The 22,932-nt window shown below is 41.4% G+C and overlaps 1 protein-coding gene across 1 annotated transcript; it reads right to left on the bottom strand.

The window, feature by feature from the left end:
• Window positions 1–15,175: 15,175 nt before the first annotated feature.
• LOC113096406 (fucolectin-1-like) lies at window positions 15,176–18,885 on the bottom strand. Its single transcript, XM_026261786.1, has 5 exons — window positions 18,717–18,885; window positions 17,058–17,096; window positions 16,504–16,807; window positions 16,271–16,410; window positions 15,176–15,419 (listed from the first exon to the last, which is right to left on the bottom strand). The coding sequence occupies exons 1-5, from the start codon at window positions 18,883–18,885 to the stop codon at window positions 15,397–15,399; spliced, it is 675 nt and encodes a 224-aa protein (XP_026117571.1). The 3' UTR covers window positions 15,176–15,396.
• Between the last annotated feature and the right edge of the window lie 4,047 nt (window positions 18,886–22,932).

The raw sequence follows: 22,932 nt of genomic DNA, 5'->3' as shown, positions 1-22,932 counted from the left end.
ACAAACTAGAGACATCATTAGCATAGCTGCTGATCCAACAAACTCAAATTAGTTTAACCCAAGCTAATGAATAAACATGCACATTTGATCAGATGCACCTACACTCACAATTTAAGAGATACATTATTTGAATGCTTGGCGAAAGAGATGCGTTTTTAATCTAGATTTAAACCGAGAGAGTGTGTCTGAACCCCGAACATTACCAGGAAGGCTATTCCAGAGTTTGGGAGCCAAATGTGAAAAAGCGTTTTGTGACCTTAGGGTGCGTGATGGGTTGTAGCGTGGTAGAAGGCTAGTTAGGAATGCAGGAGCTAAACCATTTAGGGCCTTATAGGTAAGTAATAATAATTAGTAACTGATACAGAACTTAATAGGTAGCCAGTGCAGAGACTGTAAAATTGGAGTAATATGATCATATTTTCTTGACCTGGTAAGGACTCTAGCTGCTGCATTTTGGACTACCTGTAGCTTGTTTATTGACGAAGCAGGACAACCACCTAGAAGTGCATTACAATAGTCTAGTCTAGAGGTCATGAATGCATGAACTAGCTTTTCTGCATCAGAAGTTTGGCAATGTTTCTAAGATGGAAGAATGCTGTTTTTGTAACATTGGAAATATGATTTTCAAAAGACAAATTGTTGTCTAATATGACACCCAGATTTCTGACTGTAGAGGAAGTAAGAAGTACATCCGACTAGTTGCAGAGTGTAATCTACAAGATTCTATGTAGTGTTTTTTTTTGGTCCAATAATTAATATCTCTGTCTTATCTGAATTTAATTGGAGAAAATTATTTGTCATCCAATCTTTCACATTTTTAACACATTCTGTTAGCTTAGATAATTGAGAAGTTTCATCTGGTCTCGTTGAGATATTTAGCTGAGTATCATCAGCATAACAGTGGTAGCTAATTCCGTATTTTTTAATAATATTACCAAGGGGCAACATGTATATTGAAAATAGAAGGGGACCTAGGACGGATCCTTGTGGTACTCCATATTTTACTGATGATAAATGAGATGACACCCCATTTAAGTAAACAAAATGGAAACGATCAAACAGGTAGGATCTAAACCTGTCACAGTGTCTGGGTTGTGTTCCCTGGGGTTCCACTAGATGTCCTCCTTTCTCACAGTGTCTGCCACCAGATCATTTCCTGTTCCCTTATTTGGTCACCTTCCTCCTAGTTGTGTAATTGATTGTTTCCCCACCTGTCTCCTGTTTCCTCATTATCCTTCTGTGTATAAATAACCAGTCTGTCTTAGTCTGTGTCACGGAGTCCTTGTTTAATGTCAGTGTATTATTCATGTCCGTCATCCTTGCCTTGTCTTGCCTTGTCTTGCCTTGTCTTGCCTTGTCTTGTCTTGTCTTGTCTTGCCTTGTCTTGCCTTGTCTTGCCTTGCTTTGCCTTGCTTTGCCTTGCTTTGCCTGGCTTTGCCTGGCTTTGCCTGGCTTTGCCTTGCTTTGCCTGGCTTTGCCTGGCTTTGCCTTGCTTTGCCTTGCCCCGTGTTCGTGTCCTGTTTATGTTCCGATTTGGATTCTCTGGTTTTGACCCTGCATGGACTGTTACCTCTCTGGATTATCCCTTAAATAAATGATGCTTACCTGCAATTGGATCTCTCGCCGTGTTTCAACCTTCACGTAACGTGACAGAAGGACTCCGTCACAAAGAGAACCAGTGGTATGTCATTTTTCCGTTCCCCAGCCAAGATGGCGGAGAGGCGAGCCAGATATCTGAGGTTAATCGCCCTCTGCCAAGAGGACAATGAAGTGGGTGCCCTGGCTCAGGTGTTCTGGTCCCTGGCAGAGGGCATGGGGTACAACGACATGGTCCTTAAAGATTATTTTAATGGCGGTCTGGATGATCCAGTGTCTCTGGAGGAGATGGCGCAGGTAGAGACACTGGAATTCAGGGAATTCGTGCGCTACCTGCAGCATCGGGGTCGGTGGGATGCCCCAGCCACTCCTGTCTCTTCCAGCGGGGTGGTCGTCAGCCCAGCGCCACAGCACAAGATGGCCGCCAGCTTAGAGCCACAGCACAAGATGGCCGCCAGCCCAGCGCCACAACACAAGATGGCCACCAACTTAGAGCCACAGCACAAGATGGCCGCCAGCTTAGAGCCACAGCACAAGATGGCTGACCCAACGTCTGAGTCGCCAGTCAAGGTGCCCCCGACTCGCCATCGTAGAGGGCGGAGGAAGAGGGGACAGGATTCTACCGTTCCTCAAAGCCTGGAGAACGTTCCCGAGCGGCCTGCTGCCGTCCAGGAGGACGTTCTGGAGCGGGCCGCTGCCGTCCAGGAGGACGTTCCCGAGCGGGCCGCTGTCGTCCAGGAGGACGTTCCCGAGCCGGCCGCTGCCGTCCAGGAGGACATTCACGAGCAGACCGCTGCCGTCCCCGAGGCGGTACCCGAGGCGGTGCCCGATGCTGTTCCAGTGACCGAGGTGGTGTCCGATGCCGAGGCGGTGCCCGAGGTCATTCCCGATGCGGTAACCGATGCTGTTCCGGAGACCGAGGCGGTGCCGGATGACGAGGCGGTGCCCGAGGCTGTTCCTGTGATCGAGGCGAGGCTCGATGCTGTTCCGAAGGCCGAGGTGGTGCCCGATGTCGAGGCGGTGCTCGATGCTGTTCCGGAGTCGGGTCAGGTTCCAGTGGACTCTCCGGAGTCGGGTCAGGTTCCGGTGGACTCTCCGGAGTCGAGTCAGGTTCTGGTGGACCCTCCAGAACCAAGTCAAGTCACTGGGTGGTCTGCTGCTCCGTCCTGGGGGACTCCGGCCTCAACCACGGGGGCGTGTGGGTCATCTGCTCCGCCCTGGGGGACTCCGACGTTGACCACGAGGACGTGGTGGTCGTCCGCTCCGCCCTGGGGGACTCTGGCGTCGACCACGAGGACGTGGTGGTCTTCCGCTCCGCCCTGGAGGGCTCTGGCTCTGACCACACGGATATGGTGGTCATCCGCTCCGCCCTGGGCGACTCTGGCGGTGACCACAAGGCCGCGGCAGTCTTCCGCTCCGCCCTGGAGGACTCTGGCTTTGACCACATGGCTGTGGTGGTCTTTCGCTCCACCCTGGAGGTCGCTGGCTTTGACCACACGGCTGTGGTGGTCCTCTGCTCCATCCTGGTGGGCGCTTCAACATGCCCTTCTTGGATTTCTGTCTGATGTTCTTGATTTCTGTTTTTTTGCGGTCTGTTCCCCCCAGTTAGTCTTGCCCTCCATCCCTCCCCCTGAACCTCCTCCGTTCCTCCTCCCTCCTGGTTCTCCCTATTTTATGTTACATTTCTGGTGTTTATTCCCCATGTTTTTCTTTTCCGGCCCTCTGAGCCTCCACCTGTCCGCCTCCCTCCTGGTCTCTGTGTTGTGTCTTGTCTTGGAGCGTCTGGGAGCCGCTCCGTAGAGGGGGGGGGTGTACTGTCACAGTGTCTGGGTTGTGTTCCCTGGGGTTCCACTAGATGTCCTCCTTTCTCACGGTGTCTGTCACCAGATCACTTCCTGTTCCCTTATTTGGTCACCTTCCTCCTTGTTGTGTAATTGATTGTTTCCCCACCTGTCTCCTGTTTTCTCATTATCCTTCTGTGTATAAATACCCAGTCTGTCTTAGTCTGTGTCATGGAGTCCTTGTTTAATGTCAGTGTATTATTCATGTCCGTCATCCTTGCCTTGTCTTGCCTTGCTTTGCCTTGCCCCGTGTTCGTGTCCTGTTTATGTTCCGATTTGGATTCTCTGGTTTTGACCCTGCATGGACTGTTACCTCTCTGGATTATCCCTTAAATAAATCATGCTTACCTGCAATTGGTTCTCTCGCCGTGTTCACGTAACGTGACAAAACCATCTTAGAGCCTGCCCTTGAATACCTGTATAGTTTTGTAATCGATCTATGAGTATGTCATGATCTATGGTGTCGAACGCAGCACTAAGATCAAGTAAGACTAGAAATGAGATGCAGCCTTGATCTGACGCAAGGAGCAGGTCATTTGTAATTTTAACAGTTTCTGTGCTATGGTGGGGCCTGAAACCTGACTGAAATTCTTCATACAGATCATTTTTATGCAGGAAGGTGCTCAATTGAGCAGACAAAACTTTTTCTAAAATTTTAGACATAAATGGAAGATTTGAAATAGGCCTATAATTTGCCAGTACGCTAGGATCTAGTTTTGGTTTCTTAATAAGAGGCTTGATAACCGCCAGCTTGAATGGTTTTGGGACGTGACCTAAAGATAACGACAAGTAAATGATATTGAGAAGCGGTTCTTCGGCTACAGGTAACAACTCTTTAAGTAATTTAATGGGTACAGGATCTAATAAACATGTTGTTGGTTTAGATACAGTGATACGTTTATTTAAAAAGATTCAAACATTCACTGATGCTCCAGAAGGAAACAAGATGCATTAAGCAACAGAAGATACTTGTATGTTTCCCGGTACACAAATTGAGTACAATTTACCTTGATCTTCAAATTCCAAAAGTTTTCACCCCCCAGCTCTTAATGCATCTTGTTTCCTTCTGGAGCATCAGTGAATGCTTGAATCTTTTTAAATAATTGTGTTGGAGTGCCTCCATTGTCCTCAGTGTGAAAAGATGGATCTAAAAATCATAAAGTCACTGCTGGAAATGGTTCAAAATGGAAGCTTTAGCCTAAGTTCTGCCAGGAAGACTCAATCACTTCGTCACTAATTACCTTCATCATTATCAAATCACGTCTTTATACTCCTGTATAAAAGATCGTACTTACACATGTTTGAGTTCGCAAATGCCGACGCGACAACAAATGCCAACGCGACAACAACCGCAGATTCCGACGCGATTGTACTTGCTCAAGCTGTTGTGTTTCTTCATCTACTTGCTGTAATTAAGTTCGTGCCCCGCAAACTATCTAGAGTTTGACGTTCCTCTAAGATGCACACGGGATCGTTGGCTCGTGTGGCGGCGATTATCTGCAGTCGTTTGTGTTGGATGATTTACATGCTTTTCTCGGCAGAGGATGTGAACATTGGCGGAGTTCCGTGTGCTTCCAGGCCAGGGTTGCCAGGTTCTCAAAACCGCCAGTTACTACTATATAAAAAAAAATAGAATTCACATTCTAGGGGCTATATATAACACTATTGGGGTCACCTCAAACCCAGGACAGAAAAGGCAACCCACAAAAAAAAAAAAAAAAAAAAAAAAATACGGTCTTGGCAACGCTGGTGCTTTCCAAGATGTCGCGTCAGTGCTGCTTGGGTCTCAACACCTGAAAAGACTTTGGTCTCAATCAACAAATATTCATCTGTACGCTCACGTGAACCTGCACGAATGAAGTCTCTCCGGACCAGCAGACAGAATTAAGGCTGCCGGTCTCTTCGGCATCTCGCCTCCATCACTTCACAAGTCTACAGCATCATAAGTATCATTTCGTTCTATGCACTTGCGGCGCCTGGGCATTAATTTATTCTCTGTAAGGATTTATACTTACACGTTCAAATAAAGCACTGGGCGTTTCGTGCTTGTTTATCTAGCAGACTTGCACAGCATAATTAAGATGTTGATCATAGTGTATGCAATTTTCTGAATAACTTCTTCGTAATGAGGCACTTTAAGGCTCATCATAAACGCTACAATCTTTATACTGATAAAGATTTTTCGCATTTCATAACAAAAAAAAAAAAAAAAAAAAAAAAGTTGTCTAGCACACTTGAGATTCGCTGTTTTAATCCTATGCTTTAATATTTGTTTATTCAGTCTTTCATTTGCGTTATTCCTGAAAAGTTCATACTCTAATGGGATTCTATGGTTGCAGATGCAGGGAACCGCTGCTCTCACCTCATCTTTACATGGCTTACTCTTGGGCTAGTGAATTATGAACACTGGATCTACCAAGCTGATGCGTACATGGACCCTTCTTTTGAGTCGTAGGTAAGATTCGGCTCAATGCTCAGTCAGCAGGCATACATTACTCCACGTGACACGAGTTGCTGCTGACCTTATTTCAGAGTAGTGACATATCTCCAGTTTAAACCGAATATTAATTAGCAGGCATGGTTTGTTTGCACTCCTGGTCTCCGTCTCAAGGCGCGGTCACACTAGACTTTAAACATGCGAAATTATTTCGAACGCCACTCGAATATGGGCGGGAGCAAGATAAAATAGTCTCCCCTCAATTATCACAAGATGGATTATTATGTTTTCTAGCACTGTGTCTTTTGCAACGGCGTCGAAAGCGTTTTATTATATTGTAACGTTACTCTGTATCTCTCTATAAATATATACACCCTAAGGGGAGGAGGGGGAGAAGAAAGAGAGAGGAAAAAAAAAAAAAATAAATAAATAAATAAAACGTTGTCATTCCAATGTATCACCTGTTCCCGTCGACACTACAAACCATGCAGCTTCTTTTCTTTTATAAATCTTTTAATGTATTATAAAATAGGACGCTGCGCAACAGCTAAAGTTATATAGCGCTTCCTTTTTTGAATTTTTGTACAGAGAGGTCATGCAGCAATGTATCGCTCTTCTACTGGTCCACATCCTCACGTTATGCAAATTCCCTGGTCAGAGTTCACCAAACTTGAACTTTGGAACGCAGCGAAATGCAAAATTTTTTGCATAAGCTTGCGTTTCCGGTCCGACGCATTCGCATGCGTATGAATGGAAGTCAATGGAGAGAAAAGTGCAGTGTGACCGCCCATCACTCATAACTAACTAACGGCTGGAGGGGCGCGTTAAGTAGGTTCTGCTCATGCTGTCAAACTGACGTCATCAGAAAAATTATTCGTTACAGGGTGGAAATATTCAGAATTTGATAAGATTGCTAAGACAAACAATGTTTAATTGTTTACATCAAGATTAGCAATGTGTGCTAGTAAGCTTAAGTCACTTCGATTTATGCGTATTTTAAACTTAACCTCTGATACCTCAACTTATTATTATTATTAATAAAAAAAAAAAAAAAAACTGGGGAGTGACAGTTAAGGGGTTAAGCTACAATCAAGGCTTGTTTATATTCGCGCATCTACTGGTGTTGGTTCATCACTCTTACTCGGCTGTTGCGGCTTTCACTTTACACTTTTAATCTTTCAGACAGCTGTGCCCTCAGCAACCCGGATTCTTCAGTCTGCCCTCCGTTAGCAGACATAATACTAAACGAAGTGCTTCCGTCAGCTGGAAATCACATTTCTAAGGCGTCGCTCCCTCTACAATCAAGCCTACACGTTTGAATGGTCCGCTTCTAATGTTTTTCCTTCCAATTTTTGCGTTCCTATTCTAATTTCGACCGTTGCTCCTTTCTTGTCTTAAAAAATAATACAAAAATAAAAAATAAAATAAACAAAATAAATTTAAAAAAAATCGCAATCTTAATTTCTTTATTCGCAGACTCCTTGCCAGCATCTAATCCACGCTAAATTTTATAATCTAATTTTCAAGCCTTTTGGTTATTCAGTTCTATTACTACTTGAGGGGTTAGCTAAATCTTCCAACAAATTAAAGACAAATGTCTGCCTATTACCCTGCCCATATTGCAAATTAATTACTTCCATCTGCTACGGCCTTCCTTCGAAGTACCTCAATATTCTTCTGGAGGCAGTGTTTATCTGCCTTCTACAGGTTATGCTTCCAGGGGAATTCACTTCAAACCAATCAATTTGATCCTGCTCGCGGCATTCCTTCAGATCTATGATTCGGACCAAAAATTCTTCACACTCTCCTCAAGCACTCAAAAACCGATGTGCAAGGTTCTGGTGTCACCTTAACAATTCTAAAATCAATAATCCCCTGTCCCTTCTCTGCATGGTGAAATTTCTTAAAAATCCGACCTAGAATTTCTAAAACGCACCAGCTCTATTTTTCCTAACGGAGCCCCCTTTCCAAGGCTGTTTAGAACTCACTTAACCACTGTTCTCAAAGCTGCAGTCTATCTACTGGCCATTCATTCAAAATTGGGGCAGCTACTTCAGCAGCTGAATGAGGGATCTCTACATCAGCTGTTAAGATCATGGGCAGATGGTCTTCCTAAGCATTTGAATCATACATCAGACCTGATTCAAAACCATTATTGAAGCTCAGCAAGCTCTCCTGTAACTAATCAGGTAAATTCATGCAATTACTGGTGGTGGTGTTACTATATCTGTATGGTCTATCAAGGCCTGTACATGTCTGGCCTTTGTGGCTATTTCTGTATGGTCTTTTGAGGCCTGTCTGTGTCTGCCTATCGTGGCTATTTCTGCACGGTCTATCGAGACCTGTCCGTGTCCGGCTATCATGGCTATTTTTCTGTATGGTCTATCAAGGCCTGTCCCATGTCTGCCTATTGTGGCTGTCTGTGTCTGCCTATCGTGGCTATTTCTGCACGGTCTATCGAGACCTGTCCGTGTCCGGCTATCATGGCTATTTTTCTGTATGGTCTATCAAGGCCTGTCCCATGTCTGCCTATTGTGGCTGTCTTTGTCTGCATATCGTGGCTATTTCTGTACGGTCTATCGAGGCCTATCTGTGTCTGGCTATAATGGCTATTTCTGTATGGCCTATCGTGGCTGTCTGTGTCTGGCCTATTGTGGCTATTTCTGTACGGCCTATCAAGGCCTGTCCGTGTCCGGCCATCATGGCTATTTTTCTGTACGGTCTATTGAGGCCTGTCCTGTGTCTGCCTATTGTGGCTATTTCTGTACGGCCTATTGAGGCCTGTCTGCGTCTGTCATTGTGGCTGTCTGCGTCTGGCCTATCGTGGCTATTTATGTACGGTCTATCGAGGCCTGTCTGCGTCTGCCTATCGTGGCTAATCATGGTCTATCGAGGCCTGTCTTGCGTCTGCCTATTGTGGCTGTCTGCGTCTGGCCTATTGTGGCTATTTATGTACGGTCTATCGAGGCCTGTCTGTGTGGCTATCAAGGCTATTTCTGTACGGTCTATCGAGGCCTGTCCGTGTCTGCCTATCGTGGCTGTCTGCGTCTGGCCTATTGTGGCTATTTCCGTTGGTCTATCGAGGCCTGTCCGTGTCTGGCTATCATGGCTATTTTTCTGTATGGTCTATCAAGGCCTATCTGTGTCTGGCCATCATGGCTATTTCTGTACGGTCTATCGAGGCCTGTCTGCGTCTGCCTATTGTGGCTGTCTGCGTCTGGCCTATCGTGGCTATTTATGTATGGTCTATCGAGGCCTGTCTGTGTCTGGCTATCATGGCTATTTTTCTGAACGGTCTATCGAGGCTGTCTGTGTTCTGCCTATCATGGCTATTCTGTTTGGTCTATCGAGGCCTGTCTGCGTCTGCCTACCGTGGCTGTCTGCGTGAGGCCTATCGTGGCTATTTATGTTGGTCTATCAGGGCCTGTCTGTGTCTGCCTATCGTGGCTATTTCTGTTGGTCTATTGAGGCCTGTCTGTGTCTGCCTACCGTGGCTGTCTGCGTGAGGCCTATCGTGGCTATTTCTGTTGGTCTATCGAGGCCTGTCTGTGTCTGCCTTTCGTGGCTATTTCTGTTGGTCTATCGTGGCTGTCTGCGTCTGGCCTATCGTGGCTATTTATGTACGGTCTATTGGGGCCTGTCTGTGTCTGCCTATCGTGGCTGTCTGCATCTGGCCTATCGGGCTATTTATGTTCGGCCAATTGGGGCCTGTCCGCGTTTGCCTATCGTGGCTGTCTGCGTCTGGCCTATCGTGGCTATTTATGTTCGGCCTATCGGGGCCTGTCCGTGTCTGCCTATCATGGCTATTTCTGTTGGTCTATCGAGGCCTGTCTGTGTCGGCCTATCGTGGCTATTTCTGTTGGTCTATCGAGGCATGTCTGTGTCTGCCTTTCGTGGCTATTTCTGTTGGTCTATCGAGGCCTGTCTGTGTCTGCCTATCGTGGCTATTTCTGTTGGTCTATCGAGGCCTGTTTGTGCCTGCCTATCGTGGCTGTCTGTGTCTGCCTATCGTGGCTATTTCTGTTGGTCTATCGAGGCCTATCTGTGTCTGGCCATCATGGCTATTTCTGTACGGTCTATCGAGGCCTGTCTGCGTCTGCCTATTGTGGCTGTCTGCGTCTGGCCTATCGTGGCTATTTATGTATGGTCTATCGAGGCCTGTCTGTGTCTGGCTATCATGGCTATTTTTCTGTACGGTCTATCGAGGCTGTCTGTGTTCTGCCTATCATGGCTATTCTGTATGGTCTATCGAGGCCTGTCTGCGTCTGCCTATCGTGGCTGTCTGCGTCTGGCCTATCGTGGCCATTTCTGTTGGTCTATTGAGGCCTGTCTGTGTCTGCCTACCGTGGCTGTCTGCGTGAGGCCTATCGTGGCTATTTATGTTGGTCTATCGGGGCCTGTCTGTGTCTGCCTATCGTGGCTGTCTGCGTCTGGCCTATCGGGCTATTTATGTTCGGCCAATTGGGGCCTGTCCGCGTTTGCCTATCGTGGCTGTCCGCGTCTGGCCTATTGTGGCTATTTATGTTCGGCCTATCGGGGCCTGTCCATGTCTGTCTATCATGGCTATTTCTGTGGGTCTATCGAGGCCTGTCTGTGTCTGCCTATCGTGGCTATTTCTGTTGGTCTATCGAGGCCTGTCTGTGTCTGCCTATCGTGGCTATTTCTGTTGGTCTATCGAGGCCTGTCCGTGTCTGCCTATCATGGCTATTTCTGTGGGTCTATCGTGGCTGTCTGTGTCTGCCTATCGTGGCTATTTCTGTTGGTCTATCGAGGCCTGTCCGTGCCTGCCTATCGTGGCTATTTCTGTGGGTCTATCGTGGCTGTCTGTGTCTGCCTATCGTGGCTATTTCTGTTGGTCTATCGAGGCCTGTCCGTGTCTGCCTATCATGGCTATTTCTGTGGGTCTATCGTGGCTGTCTGTGTCTGCCTATCGTGGCTATTTCTGTTGGTCTATCGAGGCCTGTCCGTGTCTGCCTATCATGGCTATTTCTGTGGGCCTATCGTGGCTGTCTGTGTCTGCCTATCGTTGATGTCTGTGTCTGGCCTATTGCGGCTATTTCTGTAAAAAACTTAAGAAGTTTAATCTAACGTCATTATACTGGTCATGCTAACTCTCTTTCTATTTCTTCCAGGAACCTTAGGATTCACAACTGGTGGGTATACTTAATCTATTTTTGGGGGGAAGGCTGGCCCCGTCTGGAGGTCTCATAATCCAACTAATTTTGGGGGTCTGCTGCGCCCCTGCCTTCGTCTTCAGGCAGGAAATGCAGATTCGCTACCCTCGGATTACGAACCATGGACGGGGCCTTCCGCCAAAGAAATTTATAATTGTGCTCGCTGAGCTGTCAATAAATGTATGCTTCGTACATTCCTCTATCTCCCGAGTCTTTCTGGTAGAAATGGAAGCTTTAGCCTAAGTTCTGCCAGGAAGACTCAATCACTTCGTCACTAATTACCTTCATCATTATCCAATCACGTCTTTATACTCCTGTATAAATGATCGTACTTACACATGTTTGAGTTCGCAGATGCCGACGCGACAACAACCTCCACCCTCCCCACCACCACCAGGATGGTCCTGTCCTTACCTTCCAGGGGGGTCTGCTGCGCCCCTGCCTTCGTCTTCAGGCAGGAAATGCAGATTCGCTACCCTCGGATTACGAACCATGGACGGGGCCTTCCGCCAAAGAAATTTATAATTGTGCTTGCTGAGCTGTCAATAAATATATGCTTCGTACATTCCTCTATCTCCCGAGTCTTTCTGGTAGAACATGCAAAAAACTGAAGAATCTTCAGGACCTTAAAGATTTTTCTGAAGAACGCTGCTCAGTTTAACTGTTCAGAACAAACAAGGGACTCATGCACAACCATCACAAAACAGAATGACAGTCGAGGATCATCAGGTAAAACAGAACACAGTATTAAGAACCAAGGGTTCCCAAACTTTTGAGTGGGGTTATTTTAATAATATCAGCAATTTTTTTTGTCTTGTGGACTAAATGTTAACATCTTTTATGTAAAATATCTTACTCGGGACAGTACTAAATAAAAAATAACAGTATGTTAGTATGATCTCTCTTATTTTTTTAAAATTACTCACATTTTCACAGATTCTGCAAGGGGTGCCCAAACTTTCGAGGCACACTGTGTGTGTATATATATATATATATATATATATATATATATATATATATATATATATATATATATGTACTTACATAATATACATAATATATATATATGTGTGTGTGTGTGTGTGTGTGTAAAGACCTCTAACACTAGCTTGCTCTACTCTTTTTTTATTCTATTTGTTTTCTTTTTATTTATTATATTATTTAAAAGCCCATGCTACATGGATACAAGTTCCTCATCAGCATGTTCCTTAACCAGATTTCAGACTAACCCATGGTGGAGGGTGGCTCTGAGTTCTGTGTACAGAGTAAGTAGCTTCGCGATTACAAACAGACCAGAATGCTGTCTAGAACAAGTAAATGGAGCAGAGATTTGCATCGGAAACTCTCTGGAGAACAACAGCAACAACAATCCCTGTGAGATCCTCTTTTGGTGGCTTAATATCCATAAAAATCCCTGAAAAAACACATAAAAAAGACTAATTATCTAAATGAGGTTTTCTGTGTCTATCTTCAGATGCGCTGTGATTTCTAGCATTCCAGCTGGTGTTTCCTCCACCTACATATGTAACGATATGGAGGGTCGATACATGAATCTGATCATTCCTGGAGATTCAAGGATTCTTACTCTGTGTGAGGTGGAGGTCTATGGAGAAGGTGTGATCAAACATGGAAAATAAAGCTATAAATGAATGAAATTACTCATTTTGGGCTGTTGATTCCAAAACTAGTGTCTGTTTTTCTTAAACTTCACACAAGATATGATGCTTTTTATAACATTTTTTCTTTTGAGAACCATTTGCAAGGTGAAGAAGTCTTGTATTTTGTCTTAATCAGCAGAAAAACAGCACAAACACATGACTCATGTCTGAATCTGAGCCACATTACAACCATTTGTTCAATTCTCAACCCATTTTCACGTATGTGACTATTTTATACCTAATCTTGATTTCAATTATTGCCAGCAACAGAAGAAAATGCAAAGACGAGACAGATTTTCTGCTATATCTGTACACTAACAAAGTTAATGAAAAACATTTTTATTCACTTATGTTTATAAAAAGTAAAATGGTTTTCTGACTAAATTTCATAATACGTACATCCTAAATACTTTTGTCATTAAAACCAAAACTTTGACATTTGACTGCTTTTGTTATTTTGATAAGTGCATTAAAGCTGATACACAAATATAATTTAAAGGGGCACTAAGTAGGAATTACTCCCATCTAGTGGTGAAATTGTATTTTGCATTCAAACTAATTTTTCTCTCCAGCGCCTCGCTTTTTCAAATGCGCGTTGCATCTACGGTAGGCGATATGTACCAAAAAGCTTTGACGGGATGTCTTCTAGTAGCACTTCGTCGAGTTTTCCTTCAGGTGAACAGGTGTGTTATTTCAAACAAACTGCAACATGACAACAAACAAACGAATGTTACAGTATGAATTACTGACTGTGGAAAACATGAAATATTGTAATTAGTAGTTATGTCTAATTTATTCGTTATATTTTCTGAATTATATGCATTGTTAGATATAAAAAAAATATTATAATATAGATTGTAACACTGACTTACCTGTCGAGAAGAAAACTGGCCACTTCAGCGTCTCTTTTGAAATCTTTATCCAGCATTAGCTCTTTCCACCTAGAAAAAGCTTCCCCGACATTAACTCTTGTTTTGGCGACGATGTTTTCTTCTCCTGTGGCGCGGCATATGTATGGTCCATAATAAGAATGCAATCCAGACTTTTAAACTTGCCGGTGCAGTTTCAAGCGCCTCTCACTGCTCTGCACCTGCGTTTCTGGCTCTGACCGAAAACACGCTGTGGAAACGCGTTGGCTTAGTACTTTTTGTCCCTCTCTGCTATTATAGTTTTGCAAGATGGCGGAACTACATGGAAGCCTCCGTCGATCTACCCGTCCCATGTATATAAAGATAATAAATTCTTCATTTACGAGGATTAGTTTAAACATTGGCATAGGTATTTGTACACCATTGAGGGCATATTTATGAATAAAAATATTGATTTTAGATAATAAAATACCTAAAAAGTTACTTATTGTCCCTTTAAAAAATCCTCATCATTTGATAAAAAATGAAATAAAAAAAGAACTCCAAGATGCAGGGATGTAACTGATTTATTGTTTTTAAAATGCGACATTTCTAAGGTTTCATGCTCTTCACTACATAGAAATTTGTGTTCCACACTAAACCATATCCATTCTTACTTACATAGTGTTTTACTTCTGTTCATGATTTTTGAGGATCTCTACACGATCTCTTCATGTTGCACCCATTAATCAATCTTAAATGACAGATGCATTTGCACTAAATTCTGTAGATTATTGTAGACAATGTCAAAGATTAATTTGATTTAATGTAAAAAAAAAGGATGCAATGATAAGATCATATATTTTGTTATTGTAAAGATGCATGTTTACTTTATCAGTTGCATTTTATTATTTGCATTTAGCATTTGCGGTTCCCTTCTGTCTATGTATGTTCACTGTCATATGCTTGTTAAGATCCTTTACTGAAGAGAACAAAAGGAATTTCGGGGGAAGTCATGGCCTAATGGTTAGAGAGTCAGACTCCCAATCGAAAGGTTGTGAGTTTGAGTCTCAGGCCGGCAGGAATTGTGGGTGGGGGGAGTGCATGTACAGTTCTCTCTCAACCCTCAATACCATGACTTAGGTGCCCTTGAGCAAGGCATCAAACCCCCAACTGCTCCCCGGGTGCCGCAGCATAAATGATGACCACTGCTGTGTGTGTGTGTGTGTGTGTGTGTGTGTGTGTGTGTGTGTTAAATGCAGAGCACGAATTCTGAGTATGGGTCAACATACTTGGCTTAATGTGACTTCACTACAGTAAAAGTGTGTGTAGCCTATACATTTTTTTTTGTGGTTGTTGTTATGAACCCAGACAGCAACATAGTGTTGGCCCAGATCCGGCCCACATCTGGCCCGCATGAAATCCATGCGGGCCAGATGTGGGCCGAATCTGGACCGAAACTGCTTGCTGTCAGGGAACAAGCACACTGTATAAAAATCTCCCTGGGAAACTAAAAAAAAAAATGTCAGACATAACAACAATGCAATGGCTCATTCAGTTTAATTCACATTTATTTGTATAACACATTTCACAACACATATTGAGATATATTAAGCTTTACAGAAAATGCACGTTTTTCCTTTTACAAAATCCTTTATAGTCTTTATAGGAGCTTGTATCAGAAAGAGCAGTTGAAATCTAAATCTAATTGAAATTATAATATTTACAAATACCAGATATGCATTCAAGCAAACTGTTTCTGCATTTTAAAGCAATAAAAATATCATAATTTTGTATCTGGAGTCCTTGCAGGGTAGCCATCATCTACTCACAGGTGCTGGGTCATATGAACTCTTCACAGGAGGCTAGATAAAAAAAATATATATATATATATATATATATATATATATATATATATATATATATATATATATATATATATATATATATATATAAGTTATTAACATAAGTTATTAACATATAAGTTATTAACATAACTTAATCACTGATTTCTAGTTGTGTCCTCTTTTGGAAGACCAAACGAAACAGTGTCTCCACTACATGACGGCGGTGGCAACAGTACTACAGCGAGAATTAAAGTTACGCCTTCTTTCTCTGCGTGAACATTTGGGCGGCGTTATGCAAATCTTCCCACAGTCAGTAAACGTGGGGGTGTTTTAAAACAAGGCATTGTGGGAGGGCATGGCGAGTCTTAACTTTTATAAAGAATATTTCTTTGGGCTTGATAACTTTAGGGATCTTATCTATTCACAAACAGCTTGTAACACTCCAAAGAGAAAGGAAAGCTTAAAAAGGCATCATATGACCCCTTTAAAATAGTTTGTCGTTCGTTTATGAAACTGAGACACAAATGCCACATTACATGAATATGAACCGCGGAAGTATCACATTTTTAAGCTAGAAGGGATACCATCCATAAGAATCTATGAATAAGAAGCTGGATTCAGTCTCGTAGAACAAGAATACCGGAGTTTCCCACAATGTCAAAAATTCCCCACACAGATTTCACTGCATGTTAAAGTTGATCATGCAAATTCAACCAACAGAAAGATGCTGGGCTTGAAAATGACATCATTGTGAGCTGTGCTTTGTATATCACTATTGCGTTACATATGTTATTGACAATGGACCTATGTTTTTCCATGTGAAATTTCACTAATGCGACAGCAATCTAGAATGAGGTGTTAGAAATTACCTGTTCCATAAACCTCCACCTCACACAGCGTGAGATACTCCTGGATGTTAGGAATGTACATGTTCACATAACGACCTTCCATTCCCCCACAAGAGAAACTGACAGAACTGCCTGCTGGGACAAGTGAAGTGACAGCACATCTACAGAGAGAAAGAGAGAAACCACGACACAATCAGCTGACCTTCTCAAATCCAGTTCTCCTGACACGTTCATAACTGTTTTCATAACTTCACCTGGGATTGTTGTTTCCGTTGTTTTCCAGAGAGTTTCCGATGCGGATCTCTACTCCAGCAGTTTGATCCGGACAGCAGCTGTCAGCTCTGTTGGTGACGATCACGTTGGAAATGGAGTAAGAATCCAGCAGGTCCAGCCTCCACCACGGGTTGAGCTCCTTTGATGTGATGGAGCAGTATGTATAGATTTCTTCTGGAGTGGGTATACCTGAAGGAGAGTATTTGATGCCGTTGATGGCCTTTGCAGCCCCACAGCTGTTATATGTGCTCGACTGTACAGCCGTTCCTCTTAATGCCAAATTCTCTGAAAACATTTAAAGAGACAGAGGGTCAAGACTCAAATGTGTGAAGTATCACTATATTAGATTTTGGGTTCAGATATTAAATTCCAACCTCAGTTCCATTTACTACTTCATTAAAATCTGAGGTTAATACTATGAACTTACTATGAGCAGTTGTACTTTATTAACCAACATTAAAAAGGTTTTTTTTTTTTTTTTGTTAATGTTAATGTATGCATGTTAATTAATGGGACATTAGTTACTACTTTTTACCTTTCACATTTTCTGAACTCCCCTGAATGGAAAAGACACCTGTTACAAAAACAAAATATTTCCATTGCTTTCTGAGATGTGGGTCAATTTTATGTTGTATTTTCTTCTTTAAATATTTTCATAAAGAATAGATAAACAGCATCTATAATTGTCATTTTTACTCACCCAAAAGTAAGAACAGATAAGAGATTTCCTTCATCTTGTTTTTAAAGAACATTAATCAGATATCTGTGATGGTCACATATGGTGAGGGTGTGAGTTTCCCCTTCTGCTCTCTCTTCTTCTATGAATCCCTCTTTTTATTTGTGTTTCTCTTCGCAGCTCGAGTCTCCACCCTTAGGAAAATCTGACTGGATGTTTGCTGAATATATTTCACACATCACAGGATCTCCAGAACTGCTTTTCTCTGCACATCTCTCAGGTCAAGTCTGATTTACTAAACAAATCTGGCAAAATCCCCCCAAATTTTTTTTATTATTTTTTTATTTTTTATAGTTTTTTCAGTATTGGTTAAAATTAAGATAATTTCTCAAAAGGAATCATCTAAAAAAAAAGTTGTATCAACATAACAATTAGATTTGAAAGTTTCTTTTATAATTCTAGAAGTTCATACTTAATGAGAAAAACAATGTGGTAAAGTATCGTCTGAATGAAAGCAATGGGATAAATAGTCTAGAAATACTTGTGTGATTAAGAAGATATTCAAAATAAGAAAGCATGCTTAAAAAATGAGGAAAGTGTTTAATTGTATCATTGACAGCTTGACATGAACAGTATTTATGTTTTTATTCCCATGTAATTCCAGTTATATTAAACACACATACAGTTGTTTTTCATAATTTATGGGAAATCTGAGCTGTTTCCGTCATGGGGAGAGAAAAACAACTATAAAACTATATAAAAAATAATAATAAAATACAACTATATAATAAAATAATAAACAAAACATATCACTAACTAAACCCAGAGACTCTAAGTAGCCTATGCCAAAGAAAAAGAAACAAATGTTAGCAGTCTCCGCCAAATCCCGATCTGAAGCATAAACAGGAGAAAAAAATGACATTTACAATAAAGAAAACCGGGTGTGATACGTCTGAGGTACAGACGCTCGTTTTGTTAGGGCTCCTCTCCAAGACCTCGACAAAGTTATTATTTAACCGTGTTTTACTTAGTTTTATGCCATCAAAGGGTTTCTACTTTGCTATTTAATGTGAATTTCTGTCTCAATTCAATAATGCCGAAGTCTCCAAAGTAAAGAAGTATCAGGACGACCAAGTATCGGGAGCTAACACTAAAGCTAGCTCACTTGACACGGTGGAAAAAATACCAGATAATGCTTATGCTCTGTGCAAGGAGATACAGTATATAAAGAGATGGCCGAGTCAATCTTGCAGGGAGTTAACCCCACTTTGATGCTTTCAAACTCAACTTCCAGAAGCTTGAGACATCGGAGGCTGAGCTAAAGGCTCATGTGGCTAATGAAGAGCTGGCTACGAACAACTATGAAGCACGGATGCAAGAGTTGGAAACCAAATACTAAGAGCTGTCTTATCAAAATAATCAGCTCTGTGCTAAAGTGTTGGATCTAGAAGCTCAGTCAAGAAGGCATAATATTAAGATTGTGGGGATACAAGAGTGCGAGGAGGAGGGTAAACTCACTGAATTTGTCTCCAGGCTGATTCCCCAACTGCTCAGAGAAGAGCATTTTCCTCGCCTGGTTAAAGTGGATCAAGCACATCGTTCTCTTCAGCCTAAACTGGTAGTTGGTGAGAAACCGCGCACAATCCTGGTGCGCTTTCACCACTTTCAAGAGAAGCTGATTCTGCATCGCGAGACAGTGCCACCACTCGAATACAAGGGCAAAAGGGTCCTGATTTTTCCTGATTATACCACTGATGCTATTCAGGACATGATCCAAACCATGTGCAAAAAGGGAATGAAGTTCACGCTGCGGTACCCAGCTAGGCTGCAAATCCATTCACACGGAGCGGAGACACCTACAATACTTGAAGATCTGACGGAGGCAGCTCTATTCATGGAAAGGAGCGATGTTTGAACATGTTAAGGGGCTAGGACATGCTAAAAAGAGAGAAAAAGTATTTAGGCACCTTAAATCATTATCAGCATGATTTTTCTACAGGAGACTCATATTAAAGCAACTGAGCAGCAAAGGTTGCGTTGCAGTTGGATATCTCAAGATTATCAATCACCATTTACTTCTCACGCCCGTGGAGTGGCCATTTTCTTTCAGAAAAATATTCCATTTGAATTTTCTTCTATGATGACATATCCTAATGTTAGATATATTATTGTTTCTGGTACCATAAATTCTTTCCCCTTGACTTTCTTAAATATCTACAGTCCAAATACTGACGATCCTAATTTTTACAAGAAGTTTTTTGACTTACTTCCTGATGGCAATAATTCCAAAATAATAATCGGGGGAGTAAATTTGTAGAATACATTACCATCAAACTGAAAGAGTCAACTCAATATAAGGAGCTGGAAACTTTTACAACTTTTACAATGATGTCAATGATTGGGCATATAAATTCAATAAAAATAGTTTCTCTTCCCAGATTCCTATATCTTTGCCTGAATCTCCCTGTTTTTCTTATGGGAACTGGACTCTATAGACGGTTTCAACGGCATCAACATAAACAAACGTTAATGCTCTTGAACGCTTTTGTGGACCTAACTTAACTTCCGGTAGACTCCAAATAGAATCAATAACAACAGCCAAGTCCCTCTAGAGTAGATATTTTTTGATAACAAACAAAATGTGTTTTCTGTGTGGATCAGGCGGACGTAATGAAAATGCTAATTCATTATTTGCCAGCAGGAGATGTTTTAAAGCACAGACATAAAGCGCGAGAAATAGAGGTTTCCCCAGTAACAGCTGTAAACAAAGCAGAGCTGGTATGCTCACACCCTGCTTTATCACGCATATAACATGCAAGTCTTCTTTCAGAAATACAGCGATATAAAAACACCCGTGCCTCGTTTTGATATTTAAACATAAATGTAAGGAATTATTATTATTAAACGTGCAGTATGTTACGTAACGTTACGTTACTCATGTTTATTTAACGAAGCCTTTTTGAAAATCGATCAGTTTTAAAATTGTGGCGAGTTTCCAAAAATAAATAAATGTATGGGAAACACATGCCGCAGCACAGCCACCTGAGCCCAACTTCAGTCTACTCATCACCTTGGCTTTAACTGCGTTTGTAGATGGCACCGCAGCCAGACCGATATACACAACACAGACCGGAAGTTAACTTAGGTCCAGGCGCGTGCGCCCGATGAAACCGTCTATAATCGTCTCTTATGTTTGGAACTTTAAGACACATACAGTAGGATCTCTTAAATGCATCTACAAAAATCTAAATCTGGAGGTCGTCTGGGTATGCCTGTATTTAAACATTATTATTATTATTATTATTGGGCCATCAATGTTAGGGCTTTAATGTATTGGGTGGAGGGGACTCTGACCAGTTTGACCCCTGATGTCCCACTGTGGGTACAAATGGAGAATGGCTGGCTGTTGGCACTTCCTTAGCAGCCATGTTTCTCCAAGTTGGATAGGCCCACATCAAAATTTTGTGTTAAAGAATTCAGTAAAAAACTTAAATCAGGTGAGGAAAGTCTTGTCCAGAGACCTCTGTTCATATGCCAATTTGTTATAATCATTCTTTTGTACCCCCCTTGACTGTTTAAACTTTTTTGTCTGGAAGGAGAAGGGCTTAGAGTCCATTAAAATAAATTTAAAAGAAGATCAATTTGATTTTAAACAAAATCTTGCTGATGTGCTGCTCAAGAAACAATTGTGATTAGCAATATAGAAAATAGTTGTGCTTGTCCCTTTTTTGTGTGGAAACATTAGTATATTACCATTCAAAAATACAATAAAAAAACATAAGGATGTCGTTACCTCAACAAAATGATATTGTGGCCACGACATAATATGAACTTACCACGAGTTAATACGATTTTCCCACAAATTCATATCTTGTGAAAATGACATATTAACATGTTCCTAATAGAACCTAAATTACAAATAAAAAAATAAAAAAATACTTTTTTTCAGAAAGCGCCTTTTTTGTGTTTATTGTAATGTTTTAAACATATATAATGTTATTTATAAAGAATTGCACCCATATATTGTATTTTAAAGGGTTTTCTTTCAAATTAAACCTTTTAATTTTTTTTTTTAATTTCATGTTTGTAGGGTAAACATTAAAATTTAGGTGAAAATACCAAAAAACTTACCTGTGCTTATGTGGTTTAAGTCCTTGAATTTGAGAGTATTTGACCTGGAAAGTCCTTGAAAGGTTCTTGAATTTGAAGTTAACCAAAGTGTGAGAACCCTTTTTGTTCTAATAGTTAAAGAGTTGATTAAATGGAGTTTCATATAAAATATACCAATGGCATCCTGAAGTGCTAATAAGTTAGAATGTGTAAATCAAAGCGATTGTAACAGTCTGTTATTTAACAGTCCAAGTGATGTTTACATTATGCAAGGATATAAAAAATATACAAACCCGATTCCAAAAAAAGTTGGGACACTGTACAAATTTAGAGTAAAAAAGGAATGTAATATTTTACAAATCTCATAAACTTGTATTTTATTCATAATAGAATATAGATAACATATCAAATGTTGAAAGTGAGACATTTTGAAATGTCATGCCAAATATTGGCTCATTTTGGATTTCATGAGAGCTACACATTCCAAAAAAGTTGGGACAGCTAGCAATAAGAGGCCGGGAAAGTTAATGTACATATAAGGAACAGCTGGAGGACCAATTTGCAACTTATTAGGTCAATTGAGAACATGATTGGGTATAAAAAGAGCCTCTCAGAGTGGCAGTGTGTCTCAGAAGTCAAGATGGGCAGAGGATCACCAATTCCCCCAATGCTGCGGCGAAAAATAGTGTAGCAATATCAGAAAGGAGTTTCTCAGAGAAAAATTGCAAAGAGTTTGAAGTTATCATCATCTTCAGTGCATAATATCATCCAAAGATTCAGAGAATCTGGAACAATTTCTGTGTGTAAGGGTTAAGGCCGGAAAACCATACTGGATTCCCGTGATCTTCAGGCCCTTAGACAGCACTGCATCACATACAGGAATGATACTGTAATGGAAATCACAACACGGGCTCAGGAATACTTCCAGAAAACACTGGTAAAATGATACATTTTCTCAGTTTAAACATTTGATATGTCATCTATGTTTTATTCTGAATAAATTATTGAAATTTGAAACTTCCACATCATTGCATTCTGTTTTTATTCAGTGTTCCAACTTTTTTGAAATCGGGTTTGTATATGCATATATATGGTGACTATTGTTCTATATTTTACTGCTATGAGTTCTCTGAAATTCAAAAGAAACACAAAAATATATTAAATGGGAAAAAAGGGTGTATTAAGTGGACAATACCTGTACAATTTATGTTTGAAAGAAAATTGTAAAGGAGAATACCATGCACAAGTATATATTTCAAGTTCAAGTTCAGTTTTATTTAAGCACGAAACAAAGCCAACCAAATGGCTGTACAACAGACAATAATATATAATGTAGAGAAAATCAGTTAACATACGCAAACACTTCAAAACCCATACAACAACAAAAGCACATGAGAACAATTCAAAGGCACATATTACAGTACTATGTGCTATTACTATGACTTAATCTCAGATAAAGTGGAAGCCATTCTGGCCAAGTATGGTGACCCATACTCAGAATTCGTGCTCTGCTTTTAACCGATCCAAAGTGCACACACACACAAACACACACCCAGGGAGCAGATGGGGGTTCGGTGCCTTGCTCACTGCACATGCACTCCCCCCATCTACAATTCCTGACAGC

This window comes from Carassius auratus, unplaced genomic scaffold (assembly GCF_003368295.1).
Source record: "Carassius auratus strain Wakin unplaced genomic scaffold, ASM336829v1 scaf_tig00215913, whole genome shotgun sequence".
NCBI lineage: Eukaryota > Metazoa > Chordata > Actinopteri > Cypriniformes > Cyprinidae > Carassius > Carassius auratus.
The sequence above is the reverse complement of the archived record's forward strand: the minus strand, read 5'-3'. Positions and strand labels throughout refer to the sequence as shown.

Coding starts and splice junctions, on each gene's coding strand:
- LOC113096406 (XM_026261786.1), bottom strand. CDS start 18,885: ATGCAGAATCAGCTTCTCTTGAAAGTGGTGAAAGCGCACCAGGATTGT. Junction 17,097..18,716: donor TCAGCCTGGAGACAAATTCA/GTGAGTTTACCC, acceptor TTTTTGTAACAG/GTGTCTTTTCCATTCAGGGG. Junction 16,808..17,057: donor GAGTTCAGAAAATGTGAAAG/GTAAAAAGTAGT, acceptor AAATGTTTTCAG/AGAATTTGGCATTAAGAGGA.